Source organism: Temnothorax longispinosus, chromosome 5, assembly GCF_030848805.1.
Source record: "Temnothorax longispinosus isolate EJ_2023e chromosome 5, Tlon_JGU_v1, whole genome shotgun sequence".
Taxonomy (NCBI): domain Eukaryota; kingdom Metazoa; phylum Arthropoda; class Insecta; order Hymenoptera; family Formicidae; genus Temnothorax; species Temnothorax longispinosus.
Window position 1 is genome coordinate 15,846,535 of NC_092362.1, and position 20,484 is coordinate 15,867,018.

The following is a 20,484-nucleotide window of genomic DNA, read 5'->3' on the forward strand; positions in this document are numbered from 1 at the left end:
CTGCGATCACCTCTATCAAAAGTAATAATAATCATGATCTCCATTGTTAACCGGCGCGACTTGTGGTATACTATAAAAAATAATAAACAGAAACAAGGAAATATTGGTCGCTTAATTGTTCGGTTTATTTGTATAGACAATTAAACGATACATATACATGTGTGTACGAATTACATGTGTCTTTCTTAATTCTAATACATCGATATTAATGTTTAATATGCTCGGGTGAATGATCATATTAGGCGATTACATACAGGCGATACATTTTCTCGGGTCGATATGGATTAGCGAATGTTTTTTTTTTTCACTTTCTGTTTGACGAAACAAACGTGGACTATAGGAAGATGTCAACTATAGCGCGACTAACCAATCTTTTATAGGCTGGATTCCGATATTCACTGTCAGTACTGCAAATCTATATTTTACGTCACGTATACCATAGATTTTCAGTTGCTGAGAGTGAATATCGGAATGCAGCCGTATTCGAAGGGGGCTTCTCGCGGACCGAAAGACGGTCGAGACACGATAGCCCACCAATCGGTATTACTTCATGTCAAAGATGAGTCTTGTAAATGCAGAACTCCGATTTTCCGAGCGTCATTTAATTAATTATTAAGATACATCGTTTACATATCTTAAGGTACACTATTCGAATACAGTAAAACGTCCGTATCATGAATCGGGATACCAAGCACTGTGTGATCACTTGGCACGTCATCCACCTAACAACAATCGACGCTCGGCTTGCCGATCATAAGTGGCAAGAAAATGATTTAAAAAAAAGGGGAAAGAGAGACAGAGATAGCAAGGACATGTTCATTGTATGCATATGTCATTAAAATAAAAATGAGAAACTTGCGGGGAAAGATCGGGACAACTTGGTTTGGTCCTGACGAGTCTAAAATGCGGACATTCAACTGTAGCGCTCGGATAATCGAGTCTCTACTATGAAAGTTCGCTTAGTACTTTAATTAAAATAACGCTCCTGCTCTTTTTGAGTTCCTTCGCTGTCTCGTGAGATCGATAACGGCACGGATTCAGAGATCGGTGTCGTACCAGGCCGCGACCTGGTTGTTATCTTGCGGCGGTGCAGGAAGCTCTTCCAAATGCTCGAAACTCATGCCATCGTGCGCTACGTCCATAGTGTCCATTGCGCCGTACGTCGATCCACCACCTATCTCTAACCCCTGCATCGAATCTACTGGTATCTGGTCATAACCTGTCGCAAGGAAAACATCATTTTCTACAAAAAGCCTATAACACTCTCGTACGGCAATTAACATCGATAAATATTACACACTGCACGCGGAGTGCAGAAACTTCATTGATCAGTGAAACATAACTTGTGAAGTACTTTGGCAGTCTTTTAGCTTTACGAGATACAGAGAGTTTTGCTATGTGTCTCCAAAGTAACTACTCCTTTTTTAAACTATTGTTTAATCAATTTATGTGATTACTTTATAATCATAATGCTGACATATCGTGTTTAATCGATTACCATATTTACTCATTAATTTGTAATACATTTTTCCATCAGAGATCTTTACCAGATTGCACGATAAAAATTATTGAACCCACAAAGAAGCTACTTTCTAATAATACTAAATAATCTCAGACTAATAGACTAATAGACTGTAGAAAATAAATATGTACAAATTAAAACAAAAACTTGTTTAGCTAACTTTTAGCTTTTTTAGCTTCAAGTACTAAAAACGAAATAAGCGATACACTTGGTAATGTTGAAGCTCGATATGCCACGTGTCACCATGTGATAAGACAAATAGAAAAAAGTATTAAATATTATTGTTTTCAATTTCGATGAATATATACAATACTTCCTTTTGGAGAATAAACTGCAGAAAACTTTTTATCTAGTTACTTACAAATATCATCCTCCTACGCGACTCCTTCATCATATAAAGCGCGTATTACAGTGGGAATAAATAATAAATAATAAAAGAGTAGTAAGTATTTACGTGCAAAACAGCGTAAGCATGCGTAGGTGAAGTAGCTTGACATTACAGTGTCTTACATATACATCAAGTGACACATCCGTAATTACGAATAAGGTGATTTGAGTTGTAATATCAAAGAAATTAAATAGTTTGTAATTGTTAATGTCTTCTTGGAATCAATCAAGTATTAATATTCTATATTTAGTAGTTCAGATATTTTTCATCGATCGCGCCATTATTCATAGACTAGATAATATATTATTATACATTATGTACATAATTAAGAAAATATGTTTTGTGGAAATAAAAATGTTAAGCGGTGACTGTGTGTTTTTCTAAGTTTTAATATAGACGATTAGGGCACATATTATACGAGTTCTCATATGTACTGCTGTGAAAGTAAAGTTATCAGATTCTTTTGTGGAATACAGTTAATAATAATAAGCGTGCGCGACAAATTTTAAAGTTTCTACATGTAACATTGAACATGCAGTTAAAACTGACAATCAATTAGACGTCAAACAGTCAAATAACGAAAACCAGAAAAATACATGAAGACCAAGTGTCACCTATGTTACTGCGAGAAACTGTTGATAGGCTGTATTTTAATTTAAGTCCATGGGTTAAGCTGCTGTTAAAATAACATACGATTAAAATGCATTATTTTATATTAGAGGTGATATCGAAGAGAGTGGTAAATTGATTAAATTTCTTCGTATTTACAATGCAAGACAGAATTGGTTCGCGAGGTTGCATTATCGCGTATACAATCATCCCGTTATAGTCATTATACGGCATACGCAATTTGTCATGACGGATTATATACAAGAACACATTTTATACAGAATGAGATTCGTTTTGTATGATCGTTTATAGCTTCGGCTACCCTCGATCGAGTAACAAGTCGATTGTTCGGAAGCAACATTCGATGAATAAAATGGCTAACATATAAATTACCTTGCGGTTGATAACCCCGGCCGCCATGGCTGCTGTGTACGCTAGGAGGTCCTTGGCCATACATACCATCATAGCCTTGTTCAGGGCCGAGCATGTCCTGAAGATTAGGTAGCTGAGGTCAACACAAAGCATTTCTTCTAAGGGAGGGCGCGTCATGGTACCCCGAAATACGGCAAGATTCGCGCTATACTTGGCAAGTTTTGTACGATAATAAAAATGGCCAACGCGAGGGGAGGCGGGGGCTTGCATGAATAATAACATGAATGATAAAGTAATAAAAATAAAAAGACGATTTTTTAAGTAAACATCTGCAGAAGGAACAAAACGCATTCCCATGCAAATTGTAATCTTGCAAACTATCAATTGTAAGATCTTATCTAACTGCATCTCGTGATCCATTGCTCCATTAGGCACGACCATATCGTCTTCTTTAAGCTCTCAATGTTTGAATATTAATATAAAAAAGTCATGGAAATATAATTGAACCTCGGGCATAATAAACTGTATGTTATAAAGCTTAAGCATGTAAAACTAAAAATTTAGTTTACAAGTTAATATAAATACGCATTATAAAGTGCATTTTTTGCGTAAGGGAAGCAAACATTTCAAAACTGCTCGTTTATAACTTGTTAAGCAATGTAAAATTGTATGAAATTAGTTTTCACATTATATACCCGTCATCTCCACAAATATAACGATAAAAGTCTAAAGCGTAACCGATGGATAATGAGAACTAAACGCTATAGCACGCTAATGACCTAATGAGTACTGCAGATGACTTAGTGGTGCAAATTGAAATAATAGATAAATAACGCTGTACATGACTTATAAACAGCTGTGCGTGAAATTAATCTTACACGGGGAAAACCTTGTAACATATAAATACCTGATTTTTTTATAATTAGGGGGAATGTCTCTATAACCAGTAAGAGCTGTTATAACGTGGCAATTTACTGAACACAATGTAACCATCGAGAAGTGTTTAACATACTTCTACACTACAATATATTTCCATTTATATTACAAACCTGATTCCTGGTAAGTACTTGGCAAAAGTAAATTAAAAAAAGGGAAAGCTAGTACATAAAAACTAAAACTTGCTATGTTACATAGTGTTTGCAAGTAAATCTATTTCGCCACGGCACGAGATAAAATGACGTGCACTGGTGTATTTGTTCTCTACGATACCTGAAGATCCGGGGCCATTGCGAAGTCGGCATTATTCCATAGATTTGTGTCCTCGCGGAACAAAGAATTTGTCAGCTCCATGGAAAGTCGCTTTTTGTACTCTTGAGGCTTGTCCTCGCTCATACGGAATAGCACTGCCGCTGCATAAGTAGCAACACCCTCATTCCTGGAGTGTAGCAGCTCTGTCAGCGGGGCGGTAGCACCTTCTTGTTCTATCATCTCGGCGCCTTCTTTGTCGGCTGCCAGCTCGCAAAGTACGCCGGCTGCCACGCGTTGAATATTTTCAATCTCGTTGAACAGTAGCTGCGAGTGAAAAAACAGAATTGTTATTAAATAAAAAAATTGCATGTTACGATAAATACAGAATAATTTAAATTTATCATTTTAGACTAAAATATAATTTAAGAAACTCAAAAAAAGTAAGCACTTTCGTAAACATAGCGATACGTACTTGTACGAAAATCGGAATTACGTTCTGTGATCGAATTATCGCCCTATTATGGGATTCTCTTGCGAGAATATGAAGAGCACCTACTGAACCTTCCACTATTTCTTCCATGCGTACTCCATCTGCATATGCACCCGATGTTTGTTGACTTCCGGTACTAGCAACCGATGATCGTTGCTGCAAATAAAAAAAATAATATTTTTGACAGTATTTGAATAATAAAAACGCCTAAACACTTTCTCAGTAGAGAATTATACAATTGTTATTAATTGTACAATTATTGCAATTGTTATTATGCAAAATATATTTTTATTCTATATAACGGCTTATACTCACTCGTTGAGTATCTTGGAATGCGCGCAACAAGAGTCTCACAAGGTGATGTATCGCGCCGTGGTCGCGTAACGGGATGTGATTAGAAGGACAAAGAGCCAAGTTGCGGATTAATCCGATAACCGCCTTCACCAATGGCCAGCGCGACGGCGGGTGAAGTAATTTGACTATAACCTGGATACCATAATTTAATCGAACGGAATTTTGCGCCATTTCCGCTTCGTTATGACGCGAGGTCAAGTGACGTAAGGCGCACACCGCCGGTTCGGTTATCTCCTCCCGATCACCAGCATTGACGATCGTACGAACTAGAGCATCCACACCGCCAAAGTTACACACCGCAACCTGAATAAAATTTAAAAGATTAAAACCTAAGTCAGATATACGCGTAAGAACGGTAAACGCGCAAAGAAATGTATTTATTTCGACGTACCTTGTTGCGCTGATTATTGCAAGTCAAGTTTGACAAAATGCCAGCGGCGCACGTGACCACATTCACGTCTCCTGATGCGAGCACAAGCACGAGACTTTGCAGCAAATTGTCGAGTCCGTCAACCTTTGTGCCGGCGTCTGATAGATTACGCAGTGTCCACAAACAATTCTGGACTAATCTTTGACTCGGATTTGCAAGATGCATAGCAAGTGCCTGCATGCCTCCAGCTTCCACAATCGCGGGTTTGTTACTAGGGCAAACAGACAATACTGCAAACAAAATAATCACCAATTAATAAACGCAAAAATTTAATTACCATTCCAAGAGACTATTACGATAAATTTGAAATAATTACCCTTCAATACTCTCGAAGTGGTCCATAATAGTTTTTCATACTCGTAAGAGCGCATGATGCGCACGAGCTCTATCGGGCCTTGCGAAGCAAGAATAATTAGCTTGCTCTCCTGATTTCCATACGCCAAAATCTGCAGGCAGTCGGTAACAATGGCTAGAAATTTCACGTTGTTCCGTTGGAGTAGAGCGACCATTTTTTGCAAACCGCCGGCAAGACGCACGGCCATCTTAGAACCGTCTTGGTGAAGCAACAAGTTGTGCAGCGTCGTTATCGCGTAAAAAAGAACAGATTCCACCGGGGAGCTCAGTAGTTTTACAAGCGCAGGGATACCGCCACTCTTGAAAATAGCTAGCAAGCCTTGTCGATGATGCGACAAGTTGTGCAGAGTGCCGACCGCGGCCTTCGTCGATTCCAAATCGTCGCTATTAGAAATAGCGCGCACCAAGGCGGCCACCATTTGCGAGCTGTTCATGATGGCATGTCGGGAGGCTTCCTTCTTAGACAGCTGGTGTACCATCATAGCTGCCTGAGAAACGACCACTTGATCCTCATCGTTCAGCAGCTTGATTAATTCCGGGATAGCGCGCGTAGCAAGATCAGCATCGTCCTGATAATTGATTAAATTGACAACGGCATGCTTCAGCATTTGGCTCGGCTCGGCTAATCTCTGTACAGCGGTGGGCTGGGCTGGATCAAATTGCGTGGAGGGTATCTCTACACCTTCGTCCAGGGTTTCGGGAAACATGGCAGCGCGGACGCGCTGCGATCGAGTGTGACTCAGCTGCTGATTTATATCTGAAAGAACGTCACACCATTCTCTATCACAATATCCAATTCTGTAATGTTAGATTTACAAAGGTGATCGGTAATCTCACCCTCAACTTGATCCTGCGTAAAACCCTGTGCGAATCCTTGGTCCAGATCGAACATCAGCTGATCCCCTTCCATCTCCTCATCTTCCTTGCCGGACAGAGATGGTGCCTGGGTGACAGCGCCGGAATGGATGCCCGAGTCGTTCATGTAGGAATTCTGCTGCCACATCAGTGTCTGCTCCTTGGCGGAGCCCATGGGCAGGTCGCCCGGGCCCTGGTAATTCCCTTGGGACACTATAACCCAAAATAAACGTAAGTTCCACGCGCGTCCCTATCACGACAGACCAATGTATCGCACAAACGTGACTTACTCGGCCTAGATTGATTCGTCGACATTGGATAGCTCATGATTCCGGCTGGAAGTTACCTTCACACCTGAAATAAACAAAAGCAGAATCTCCGTCAGCGTCTAGCGACCCTCCGTTCTACGGTGCGGTCTCTCTCAACGTCCAGTTAGCTCTATTCCAGTTACGCAAAGAGGAAATCACGCCGGCAACGCGAAAAGGGGCCAAACGCAGAGTGACATTCCCATCATCTGACGCGAGACCGAGTGTTCAATTCACCGGCTCGGCGAGGGGGCGAACACGCTCGTCCCAGATCTCCCCCCGAACGCCGCGAGTGAATCAGAGAGAAATCGCTCTAAAGAGTCTAAAGCGACATACGCTCGCCAAAATGTTCACTTGCGGGATACTACAACGGTACGGTGGGTCAGTGGATCCCGCTCCGACGGGGAAAGATGCTCCCGCACGGAATGTGGGCGCGATCGAAGGGTCCCCTCCTCCTCCCTCTCTCTCTCTTTCTCTCCCTTTCTACTCTCCCCTCCTCCCTGTCTCGCTCTCGCGTCGCACAGCTTCAGGCTTGTGGGTGTTCGCGCGGTCGGCCGCGATCGAATATGCGTCGTGCCGTTGCACCCGTCGGCGGGTGTAGCCGACGGGACGGACGCGGCGGGGTTCCCCCGCGGCGGAATCCAGGGTGGGACGGAGACGCGTTGGCCGCGTGACATAACGAGAGAGAGGACTCCGGGAAATATGCGATGTGTCACCGTTTCTCCGACAATCGACGAGGCCGCGCGCGCGGGAGGAGGGCGGCGAGGGACGAGCGCGGGGGAGGCGAAGGGAAAGGCAACTTGCGTGTGTGTACATGCGTGTATGCATATGCCTGCGCGCGCGCGGACGTATGTACACGGTGTCGGCGAGAAAGAGAGCGACGAGAAGGCGAGGAGGAGAGACAGAGCGGACGGAGATCGCCGTCGGAACGAGGAGCACCGGAGATGAAAGGTTCCGTCGGCAACGAAGAAGAATCCACGCGAAGAGTATCGAGCACCGACGCGCATGTCGTGTCCGTCGATCGACTCCGGGACCCAGCTCGAGCGGAGGATTTCCTTTGACACGCCGCTTTCTCGAGACACGAGAGATAATAGCAGAAAGATTCTCGAACAGCGGAAGACTTTTCGCGAAGGCTCGCGCTTCGAGGAGTACTCCGAATATCGCGAGTCGCAAGAGACTTGAGAACCGTCGCGAATTAGCGCGTGTATGTCGCAGCCTCTCTCTCTCTCTCTTTCTCTCCGGGAAGCATTCCGTTACTCGTCGAGTGGAATTCCTGAACGTCCCGTCGGGGACGTACTTATAGGAGGGACGCGCGGCGCCGAGCGTCCGGCCGGAAGTTTCCCGACGGCAAGTTTCTCCGGCGTGTGGGCGGCAGGCACTTTGACACACCCAGCGTAAACACACTCGCGACGCGGCGACGCTGTTCTCTCTCTCTCTCTCTTTCTCTCTCCTCTCTCGAGAGCGGAGCAGAGAGCGTCGCAATGGCGCTCCGCGAGCGCCGAGCCCGAACACTTACCGTGCTGCGTGCTTGACTCCGCGTCCCCCGATTATCCGCGAGTTCCCGTTCAGCACGCGACACTCGATCCTCGCCGACTGGCGAGCGACAGCCACCTCCTCGTCGTCGTCGTTATCACCACGTCAGTCGTTCGACACCACGTTCGCGCACTGTCGTTATAATCCCGCCGTAAGCCGACCTGGCACTCCTCTCGCCGTCGCGAAGCCTCAACAACGTTCTCACTATCCAAAGATGGCGGAAAGCGACGCGCATCAGATAGCACGAGCGCCACCTGCCGCCTGCGCCGATCCTGAATTGTGTTGCAGGGCGATAGGAGTGGATAGAAGCGAATGGAGCGAGAGATGGATTTATCTCTCTCTTCTCTTCCGCTCTTTTTCCTCTTTTTCTCTTTCCCTCTCATCTTGGCCGACTCGGGCATCGAACCGTCACCTCTCTGTAGCGTTCCGCTTCGGTTTAGACGCGGAGCGAAGACGGTGTCGTTCCCGGATGAAGTTATGATGATTTCTTACGAGAAAAGGGCCGGAGTATAACGAGCGAGAAACTCGTTTCACAAATTTTAGCATCAAATGCAAAAAGTTAATTAAATGCAGAAATCAATTTTTATAAATGTTAACTTATTTAATTATAATTGAATTAATTTAATTTAATATTTTAAAAATGTAACTCTAATTCATCCAAAGAGATTTATTAGGTATATACTTCATTTAAATTGACAAATGACTGCCAAATGAATAAATTGATTAAAGGTCTGTCTTTTTTTTACTGCAAATCCATATTTTTTAACATTCTAATCTAAGAAATGAAGTACGAAATGTACTTGAGTTGTTTTTACTGATCTTAATGACTCAATATTTATTAGAGACATTTTTTAAATATGCTGAAACATATATGTTTCGCTGGATGTGAAAGGGTTAAAACGTGTGCAACTTACCGACGCGCCTGAAGCTTGCAACACGATAAACAGCGGTGCATCGGAAGAAAGGCATCTCTGCAGGGGCCCGATTCTCTAACGACAAACGTATGCGTAAACTCTGCTCTAACAGAAAAGCTGCAAGTTTATTGGCTAAAAACTATGCGATAGCCAATCAATTTGCAGCCTTTCTGTTAGAGCAGAGTTTGCACATACGTTTCTCGTTAGAGAATCGGGCCCCACAGGTGCAATGACAAAACGTGACCGGTGAAGTATACAAAGAACGAGAGAAGACACGAGGAATCACCTCGAGAAAATGGAAAACCTTTTCATTAGTAAAAGTTGAAACTTTGAGGCTCAGTATCTTTATTTTTTATACCGGAAGAGGTACTGAAATTTATACCACGCATAAAGCACACCTAAATTAACGTATATTCACAGTTTCAAGAAAATCCTAAGAAAATCGATTTTCTCTAGTATAAGGACGAGAGAACGTCCTTAAACAGAATATATTATTATTATTACTATTAAACGTTATCTATTAATCGCTTCGAGATAAATCTTTTTAAACGCAATAACAGTGTAAAAAAAACAAACAAGAAATAAAGATAAGATATTGAAACGAAGAATACAGTATAAGTTTTTTTTAGATAAAATTTGGAGCAGATTAAGTAACTTTGACGCTGTAAACAACAAAAAGTTTATGCAAGCAAATGTGTGTGTAAGAATTGTATAAAATGTCTTTTCAACTTTATCGTCAACTAATTCAGTTATTAATCGCGTTAATTACATTACGGACCGATGACGGACGTAATTCGCGATTGAGACTTTCGCGAATTATCGAAAACGATAAGCGCGAGCGGCGGCAATTTTTTAATGGATCCGCGAGTATTTTGTCCGGCCTGCGCCGTGCGCGAGCGCGCGCGCGAGAGACTCGAAAATTCCTGATCGAGACCGGCGGAGTAAATCGTGCCGGGCGGACAGCCAGAATGCGCACAAAATAACAGACACTGGAGAGCAAAGTAAAATATACTGGCCGTTTGGCGGGAACACCATTCGTTATCGGCTGCGCCCACGCCGATTAATTTTCGGATGCGTGATGGCGGTAGCGTTCCTTCCGTTTCGAGCGGTGATGATACATTTTATGTCTGCGCTGATATTGAGCTGGGATAACTGAAAAAAAGTGGAAAAATTTCCTTCGGGATATATACGGCGGCCGGCCGATGAAATACAGCCGCGAAGCGCGCGATAAATCCGCGCGCGGATCCGCCGCAATTAATGATAAATATCGATTAAGTTTTTTTTTCTTTCGTCTGTTTGTTTGCTTTTTTTTTTTTTTACATAAGCGAGTTCGCCGATCGAGAGATGCGCCGGATCAAGCGTCGCGATTTTAATTATTCCAGGACGGAGGGAGTGATACGGGGGAAGGGGGGAAGGAGGGAGGAAGGGGGGGGTCGACGATCGATCCCCTTCGCATCACTTGTTTTATATACGATCCTGTTTTTGTCGCTCTGTCGATGGAATATGTATCGTCGCTTCCAAAGCTCATAAAATACTGTAAAAGCGACGTTTTATCCCGACACTTTATCACAATCCGAATGCAGATAGAAGATAATAAACTTGAACTTTATTTTGGATCGGATAATGCGCGCATTCGGCGCGTCGATAGAGGCCAAACGTATTCCGCGCGCGTTATTCGGCCTCCCTCCGCGCTAAAATACAGGGCTCATAATTACGGGAGGTAACGGTAATCCGCCGCGCGCGAGCGTTTAGGCAAATATTTATCATGAAGATGCGTCATTGATCGGCCGATAAACCAGTCAGTTTACGATCGCCTGTTTATCGCGCGTGCGAGGACTTCTCCTCTTCCTCCTCTTCTTCTTCTATATACGCGCGCACCCCTTTCGCACGCGTATATTTTCGCGTACCGGGTGAGAAGAAACGTTTTGATCGCCGGGGACGGACCTCTCGGCTTGGCGGACGTAATTATATACCTGTTAACGAATGAAATATCACCGAGTCGAGGAAAGACACTTTCTGATTTATGAGCGAGGTCTTATTTGAGAGGGTGGAAGGTGGAAACGTCGCGCGCGCGCAAGCGCAAGCGCGCGGCGCCCTGATAAGTGTCGCCGATAATATGCTAATAATGATTTGTGGTGATGGAGACTTCCGCGTTAATCTACGTAAACGCCACGAAGTCGATCCGCGCTGGGAATTTAGAGTGTTCCAACGTCGACGGGGGTGAAAAATACCGCGGCGTTCCCCCATGCCGAATTGAAGTGGATCGTTAATCATCGACGTACGATGCCGTCCGTGTGTCTCGGATCTTCTTGAATCCTCGAGGAGACCCAATTCCGCACATTTTTCTCACATTATTTCCACATTTATTTTGTCATTTCTGTGTTTCAATTTTTATCTGCACTCCCCTTCTTCTTGCTTCATACGTCTTTCTCTTCGCCCGTTTCAACGGACCAATAGAGTTAAAATAATACTGTTTTGTTCAAACTTGAAAATAATAAATTCGACACACATGGTAATTAACAATAACAAAGTGTTATTTAACTTAACGTATTCGGTTTAAATTTCATCCTTTAACATATTTGACAATATATTTTTCTGTTTTAATATTTCCACGATTATGTTGGATTAATTATTTTCGGCATGCAACAACGATCGATGGAAAACACATCACGCACATGTGGAAATAAACTCGAGAAACATATATCCGTTCTTTTATTATGAATAGATCGAATTCCGGTGGATCGATACGTGAAAGGATGGAGATTTTCTGCTCGGCGTTATGCAAATAAATTACTGAAATATTCGTTCGACCGGTGGAACGGCGCGCGCGTCCGGTAAGATTTGCCATACGAAAGAGGGGGGGGGGGAATTATGCAGCGTGTCAGACAAAAGGAAACCACGCTCTTTCGTCTGGCGGAGATGCTCCGCGTAAGTACAATATATTGAACAGGCGAACACTTTTACGATGATTCACGCCGCGAGAGGGAATGCACGCACTTTTTATGCGAACCCCGCCTATTTATGCACGCGCCACTCCGACGACGCGGTATCTTCTCTCGTAGGTTTCATTTATTTACGAGCCTAAAGAGGGGAGAGGTGGACGATCTAGCCCACGCCACGCTCGCCATATCGAGCGCATTGCTCCCTTTATTCAGATTGGCAAAGTCGCGCGTTGCCTACTTTAAATTCGGTGCGGTGACACGGGGCAAAATCATCGCGGTCGTTTATTACCGGCGCGTTTTACCAGCTGCGTGTGTTCGCGCGCACCTTTCGCGCGTCGGAGGACGTCCCGATAATAATATCGTCGAAAAGACGTGGCAACGAAAATGCACATCGCTTTTTACTCTTTCGTGTTTGCACGACTCTTAACGCCGCGACGCTCTGCGCTGTATTACATTCCAACTTAGAAATTAATATAAAAGGGCGCGCTGTCCCTCGGTATACAGAGAACAGCAATTGATTGCTTTGCTATTCCAAGTCTTCGGAAATTATTATTATAACTTGTTTGAGTTTTGTAAAGGTTTCGTAAAAGGTTGAACTTTTAAGCGGAAAAAGGGATTATTCTAGATTGAATATATGCGCAGATTAATTGCGCGAAATTCTCCGAGAGACGCTTCTCACCCTTCCTTCCGCGAATGAGGTGTCTTCTGCCACTCGGTGCCCGACATTTCTCGAATACCGAACGATCCTGCGCGACAAGGACTCGCAATGCGTTGCAGGCAGAACGGCCAGGTCGGCATCGCCGCGTGATAGATGCCTGCTCAACGGTGTGTCCCCCCTCCCCCCCCCCACCCAAACGGGGTGCATTGCTGACACGAGCGTTTATGCTGCATAAATTCTCATTTGAGGTCCGACAATAAAGTAGACGCGCGAGGGGGACGGACACGCGTTGCCCGGTTCGACGAACGCGATCTGATCCATAGATCACCGCGGAGCGCGGGACAAGAAATCAGGATCGGCCTGGAAAACCTCAGACATCTGATACTTAGTTCGTATACGAGCAAACCCTCTTGTTATTAGCATATGCTATTAAATTTGTATTCTTACTATCAATGAAAATTCGCGTTTTTTATGACAGAAGAAAAGATATGAGAAGAATGTAACTGTACATGTATATGTATATTAATAAAGGACAGAAAAATATTACTTATTTTGATTACGTTAATATTAACAGAAATGTTAATATTCCTCGGAACAAATACATCAATTGTCATTATCATGACGTCAATGCATTCAGAAAAATTCGAATAATATTTTATCCATCTTTCGATAAGATAGTCCTAATTATAAGTCATTGTTGCTAAATTACTTAAAAAAACTTGTCACTCTAGAAAAGAATACACTGTATCTTTCGCAGATTTGTTATATTTCTGATATAATATACTATCATTTAAAGATTTGGATCGACATACCATTCCTAACTAAACGAAACAAACAGAATCATCTATTCTTTTCTTTTTTGTAAAATGTTGAAAGTTAAATAGAATGCACTTAGCGCATCAGCTATATGAGAAACGACGGAGAAAACGAGCGATTAAGGGTTAGCAGGGCTAGTTCCACCCCATCGATAGAACTAGGCGTATATATTTACGCGTGTCTATATAAGGCACGCGTAAGCATGTCTCGTGCGCCATACAAAGCGTCCTCCTGCATGTGTGTGCGGCAAGCACGCGGCGTGCTTAATTATATGCATTCTCGGAATCTGCGCGGATTCTGCCTTATCTAGTGTCCGTGCACGTTTCAACGCTCCGTGTTTACGCATCGAGAGGGAGAAAGAAACTGTGCGCTGCACCTTATTTACAGGCCCTCGTCGCAGGGTATCGAGGATATCGAGGGGTTCTCCCTTCACCGGTTCTTCCTTCTTGGTCACATTTCATCGAGAACGCAGATTAATTTTAATCCTTCGGAAACTGTGCCAAAAGTCAAACAGAATATTTACGAAAAGAACGAATAAAATCCTTTTTAACACATAGACTAGCATTGAAATATGCTTACTAGTGATATAATTTTTGCAAGTTTGATTTTCGATGGTGCACCCCGAAAAATGTAGCTAAATTGTAATCAATCGTTTCGTTTGCATGGGCAAATAGAAATGATTCTCGCATATCTATAGAATTGAGATCTAAACTCATCGAGAGATTTTATTGTTTTCAATACAACGAGCTTCCTTTCGGTAGGACGCTCGTTTTATTTCAGTACTCAGTTAATTATCTTTACGGGCTTCGAGAGAAACCCTTCACGCAACTTGCGGTACCGGGGTGTAGCGAGAGAGAGAGAGAGAGAGAGACGGTCATTTTTGTTGCAAGTCCGGGACGTGGATAGGTGGAAATGACCACTGGTCTCCCGTGGGACGTGAAGGACGAATAAGGATCCGGGAGGGATCGGGCCTCCAACAGTCGTATCGTCTGGCGCGCTTGATGGAGTAGTCTCGCGGCTAATGTCGAGCGAGGGTGAGTACAGGCCACGACGTGGACGACGAACGATGCCTGATTCATCACCTCGCCCGGGGTAGACGCTCGGCGCGCTCACGCTACTCCCAAGACGCAGACAAATCAACGTATACATTCGGAAATCGGAAGAGGAAGCGTGCGCGCGGACCGGGACCAGCGTCAGGATCGATTGTAACTGGCGCTCCCGCGGGACGGAATCTGACTGTCCCGCTGTATCCTTGAGCAGGAACGCTGACCTCGAGCGTGTCGTCGACGGATTTGTAACGCAATGTTTCGAGCCGGCACATTTTCCTTGGCCGAATTTCGTAATATATACGTTTTGTCGTGCGCTACAATAGCCTCTTCTTCTCGTTCAGCCTATAATCGAGTAATTTGTCTCTCTGAAAAAAAAATACGATTTTTTTTCGGAATGATTCACGTCCCTTCTCGGCAAATCACATTTCAAATCTTGTGGGTGTATGTGCGTTACTTTTATTTCTATTTTATTATTAATAAAAACAATTTCTCTCACTCTTTCTTTCTCTAGTTATTCGATCATAGCTGCTTTTATAAATATACATATAAATATTGTACGAGAGAGTGCCAATACAGTCACAAATTAATTGGCATAAGAGGAAATAAGTACGGATGTTTATGCAGTATAAAATGAGATTTTTACCCCCCCGTACGATTTCTCGAATAATCTTAACGTTCGCTCCGCGCCTCTACGAGCGAGAGCCAGATAGAAGCGCGCTCCGCGCTGCGCCGGCCGCCGATAAACCCTGGTATCATACGCGCGATCAGATGTAGACACGTTTATATCAGGGAATCGGGAGCTACCTCGGAATCGGATTGAGGTGGTCGGCGTACCGCGCAGCTGCGATCGAGGCACGGAGATCGCCTCGCGGTTAATTAAACGCGAATGATTACGGCGGGATCGTGTTCCCGCCTCGATGACAATCAGGCCGGGTGTATCTCTGCTAAGTACTCGAGTATTACGGTCCATTATCCGCGATCACACGGGAAGTACGGCATCTTCCTCGGGGTCGTCCTGATGCATTCGTTCGGATACCATTCGCGGGATGCGCCTCCCGCAGCAAGACGTCATCGTCGCCGAATGGAGAACTCTCGACGAAGGTCACCGAGATCAATGCACTCGGCATGTCCATCAGACAATTTTGTGCGACACACCTGCGCTTATCCGCCGTTCCGCAACGCGCCGTGCGGCACCCTCGCGGCGTGTGGGTGCGGGCTGACAGCTCCTATCGCCCTTGTGGCACGGATAGGTTATTGAAGGTCCTGAAATAGTATAAGGCCTTGCGTTACATATGGGGAGGAATGATAAGAAAAAAAGAGAGAGAGAGAGTTGTTTTCTAAGTCTTTGCAAAAGTTGCACGGGCGCGCACCACCAACGGCGAAAGCCGCTTTTGTGTGATGAACAATAAACTAAAGTCACAACGAATTATATCAAATATATGACTAATATCGCAAAACAATGTCTTTCTCAATACGGATCGCAGATGTCTAAAAGAAAGAGTTCATTTGTAGAACCCCTGCGTCTAAGAAAATATGCAGAGTTAAAAAAAATTTATTTGCAAAATACCGCATGTCATAAAATAAAAAACAATTTTTATTAATTCTTTCCAGTACTGAGAACACCTACAGAAAGATATACTCGTAAATTGTAAAATAGAAATAGGATACAACCCTGACAATTATCGCATCAATTACGTTCTCAATTCTATAACCACGTTCTTTTTTTCTCAATATTTGTCGTCACAAGTCGGATTTTAGCTCACAATCCCCCCAACAATTTATGAAATATAACTGCCGTTCGAATGCTTGGCACGCGGCAAAGAAATCGTTATTGCTATCGCAACTTTACACGTCTCCCGCCGCGGCGTGTCGATTTTCGCGCGTAGCGAAATCGGCGAGTCGCCGTCCTCGAGCGCCGTCATCTTGCCGTACGAGTTCGAGAGATCGGTCGGTCGGTCCATGGTCCACGGGTCCATGGTGTGTGTGTCGAGGGGAAAGATATTGCGGGACACGGCCATCACTGATGAGCCAACCCACACCGTGTGCGACAGCGACAAACAGGACAGCACCGGGACGGGACGGGACGGAACAGGACAGGACCGTCTCTCGCTCGGTATCAGGACTGTAAATCCGGGATTTTATTCGCCCGGTATCGAGGTTTATAGTGTCCTCAGTCGGCCGCGGCCGTGTGCGCCGTACCCCTTCGCGTACGTGTGCCTGAGTTATGTCCAACCATCGTGCGGCAAGACGTTTGCATATCTCCGCTCCTCGACACGATGTCGGCCGGAGAGGGTGAGGGGCGCGCAGGAAAGCGCCCTTCCCTCCTCCCTCTCGCCCTCTTTCCCGCCCCCGTTCGCTGCCATCTCTTGTCCGTTGAATCGTCGTCGATTTCTCGGCTCGGTCCGTCATCCTCTGCCTCTCTGTCCGCGAAACGAGATCTTCGTGAAAAACGCGCGGTTTATCCTGACCTGCCTCCTCTCCGGACACCCTCTCCGCCCCTCCTTAACCATTCTCCACGGGTCTCCTTCGTCCTGTCGAGTATTAACCGGCTGTCCGGCGAATTGAATTTATCGGACGGTCCCGCTTTATCGAACGCCCCCACTTAACGTCTCGCTTAATTAGACACCGGTCGCACCGGTGTGCTTAATGACGTAGAGGACTCCCGGTGACGCCGGGTCGACCGTGGTCTCATCGACGAACGCTCGAGAGATCAGCGATCGCAGTTTTCATTCATTCGAGATGCAAAAAATGCAACGGCCGTCCTTGTTAATCCCTGTTAATTCTGTAGTCATCTGAGGTTCAGCGATCTTCTGTCTCTTTCCAGAACTAGAACTAGATAAAGTTGAAAGTGACATCGAGGAAATCTAGCGCCGAAAGAAAATGTGAGGAAAACTATTATGTTTTTTTGGCCCTTGAAGAATGAATATTGATGAAGCATATTTTATGTTAATAAAAAAGAGGAAAATTGCATTGGGATTCCATCTGTTTTATCACGTTGATTCTATCTCGTATATGCGGTTCCAAGAACAGAAGCGATAGCATACGGCAAATTCGCGCGGAAAGATTATTACGTGTTTAGATGAACGTTCAATGCGTTCGCGTTTATTGACTGCCTTCGAAACTAGTTTGACCGCGCGACGTTTCTGCCGTGTAATCTCCGTGGGAACGCGTCGCAGCATCCCGCAAAAAAGGGTGACGCCAACTCGCAGCTGTACGTTCACGTAGAGTGTTTTACGACACGCCGGCGAGGTGACAGAAAAATAATACGGATTGCCCGTAAATACCGAATCGCGCCGGCGAGACTGGCAGCGCCTCGGGAAACGAATTCAGGCAGTTTCGCGCGGGCTGTGAGAGTACAGGCGGAAATTGTTGCGTCTCGGCGAGATGCAAGTGACTCCTCCGACGGTCACGGTACGACGGTTCTCCCCGTCCGCGATCCTCCGGCTCTCCCCGCTCTCCTCTCCGTTCGATCTCGGCGCAACGCCGCAATCTCGCGATAAGACCGATCGTATCCGGTCGCGGCGGAAATATATCTGGCGGGGATCCTTGGAGTCATCGGGACTACCTACATAAACGCGTTTTAAACCTACCGCTACGTTTTATGACATAATTCCAGAACTAATAGCGGACCCGAGATCGCCGTATAGGCGTCAGCCTTGGTGACAATCCCGGCCCGTTAATTTCATAACTAATTTGCGAAATGTTATTGTGCTGCGCTCGCCACGACGTCTTCTCAATACGGCAAAGAGAATTCAAGCTACATTTAACTTTTTCTTAGTTGCTGTTTTTTTGTCGAAATGCATTATTAGCTTCAGCATGAATGACGAACGGAGGGATACTTTTATAGAGATCTTTATTGCCTATGACTTGTGAACACTCGGAGGGGCAATGATACGACCGAAGGTTCCGATCAGCAGCGACGTGTGTGCTCGAGGAGGCGGGAAGGGGAATTCGAAGCGACCCGCTCGTAAATATCGAACTGCGCTCGGCCGCGATCGAAAGTGGATCCGCGCAATTTCCCGGCCCATCGCGAACGGATCCGAGGATAAACTCCACGGATTGCGACCTCAACTGCGACCTCAACTGGTTTCGACGATGGAATAATTGGTAGTCGCGGATGCGCTACTGGGCGCTTTTAATAAAACGCGATGATAAAGCTGAACGCCTCGTCGTCGGCGCGGAATCGTCGGGACGCATTACGCGGCAATCGGGGAACGATAATTTTTCGCGTTACGCGACAGCGATCGGCCGGTGGCGCCGGCGACTCCCAGGGAATTCTCTCCCCCTGTTACGGAGGAATCTCCTCGTCTGCGACTCGCGCCGATAATCAGGGGCGATCGCAACGGTATTAAAATTATGGACACACGTATATGCACTGTGCCGATTCCTTTGATCGTCCCTGCGGCGTGATGCTCTGTTACGATCGCAGACTCCGAGAAGTACCGCGATCGCCAGCAATAAGAAAAGTGCGCGAGAGTGTATTTAAAAAGAGTACAGATTAACGAGAGATGTGTGGTTTAACCAGAAGGTGTACAGCTACATATTAAAATAATTTAATTCTATATTTTAGTACTTTTGTTTCGATAGTGACGTTATAAAATTGAACTTCAAAAAAATTAAAGTCACGTGTGAAAGGACTTCGTTTATTTTCAGATGTCCGCAAACGCAAACAAAATATATACCATTTTGCCAATAAATTAACAAACGACTACTTATAAATTTGAAAAACCTAGTTGTTGATAAGAAAATGATCGTTAATAACGATATAACAATCACATATTGTATTTCAACGACTAAAAAAATGCATCCTTCACAGGAAATCCAATTTATCGGTTTTGTCTCGCGCATACACTCGAATTTACTTATTCAGATTGTCACTTTGTTATATCGCGAAATTGATATCTCAACGAGAGTTTGATATTGATGTTTGATAATCCGAAAGCGCGTCTCGGTTCTTTAATCTTCAGCTTCTCCTGCTCATCGCTATTCGTATTTCTCTCAGGCTCCGCCAACGGGCTATTGAGAATTCGTGAATCGATAATAGTCTGGCAGTATATACCTATATGCATTGCACAACTCGACTGAGCCTTGACCAATAACGATAGCGATAACGACGTGAATAAAGAGGCTCCGCGCTCGGTCGTATATGAGAATCGCGTTGCGTGTTTAGAACTGCTCACCGTTTCTCAAGGAAGGGTCGATGATCAACGCCGTTGCCAATTAATACATCGAAATAGCTCGTGATAAATTTTAGTCGTGTTACGTACGTGTAAAGTATGTGAGTGTATGTGTGTATCCAGAAAGAAATTAATGCCAGTCTTATGCTAGCGGGGAAAAAGTTTTTTTTTAACATTATGCAAACGCGACGGCGCGGTCATACGACTCGGCGTAGGAAAAAGACAGAGAGCTTATCACGCGGAAGGATAACGAACATCGCGCTCGCCGATAATTATTACGCTAACTTCAACTGGTAACAATAAATTATCGCGACGGGATTGGCGATTGATTGCGCGCCGTTAATTACTGGAACGCCAGTAAATATCGGTTGCACGACGATAAATTATCGGAGATTAGTAGCAAGTATACTCCCCCGTTCTTCCTGCTCCCCCGCCACGATTCGCCTTCGGGCTCGCAAATCGCCTACAACTCTGTCTAGGATTCTTCTTCGCTCCGTCTAGTCGCGTTCGTTCTGGGAATCCTTTCGA

General features: G+C 44.8%; 1 protein-coding gene across 6 annotated transcripts; it reads right to left on the minus strand.

Annotated features, from left to right (window-relative positions):
• Window positions 1-101: 101 nt before the first annotated feature.
• Window positions 102-8,629, minus strand: LOC139813542 (armadillo segment polarity protein). 6 transcript variants are annotated; one of them, XR_011732170.1, is made up of 11 exons: window positions 8,384-8,629; window positions 6,853-6,916; window positions 6,545-6,775; window positions 5,670-6,464; window positions 5,315-5,583; window positions 4,885-5,226; window positions 4,552-4,725; window positions 4,101-4,403; window positions 2,913-3,009; window positions 2,525-2,586; window positions 1,081-1,219 (listed from the first exon to the last, which is right to left on the minus strand). XR_011732170.1 is itself a non-coding variant. In XM_071779091.1 (10 exons), exons 2-10 carry the CDS (start codon window positions 6,887-6,889, stop codon window positions 1,038-1,040), a joined length of 2,445 nt encoding a protein of 814 aa, XP_071635192.1. In that variant the 5' UTR covers window positions 6,890-6,916; window positions 8,384-8,629; the 3' UTR covers window positions 102-1,037. The 6 variants fall into 6 exon arrangements, 4 of the variants coding, with proteins under 4 accessions (XP_071635192.1, XP_071635195.1, XP_071635193.1 ...); XR_011732169.1 differs by having other exon boundaries at window positions 2,913-3,024; XM_071779091.1 differs by lacking the exon at window positions 2,525-2,586 and having other exon boundaries at window positions 102-1,219; window positions 2,913-3,024.
• Between the last annotated feature and the right edge of the window lie 11,855 nt (window positions 8,630-20,484).

What these genes read in the sequence shown, in the direction of transcription:
- LOC139813542 (XM_071779091.1), bottom strand. Translation starts at nt 6,889, where the DNA reads ATGAGCTATCCAATGTCGACGAATCAATCTAGGCCGA. An exon ending in GACGAATCAATCTAGGCCGA is followed by an intron (nt 6,776 to 6,852) that starts GTAAGTCACGTT and finishes TTTGGGTTATAG; the next exon opens with TGTCCCAAGGGAATTACCAG. An exon ending in TACGCAGGATCAAGTTGAGG is followed by an intron (nt 6,465 to 6,544) that starts GTGAGATTACCG and finishes ACGTTCTTTCAG; the next exon opens with ATATAAATCAGCAGCTGAGT.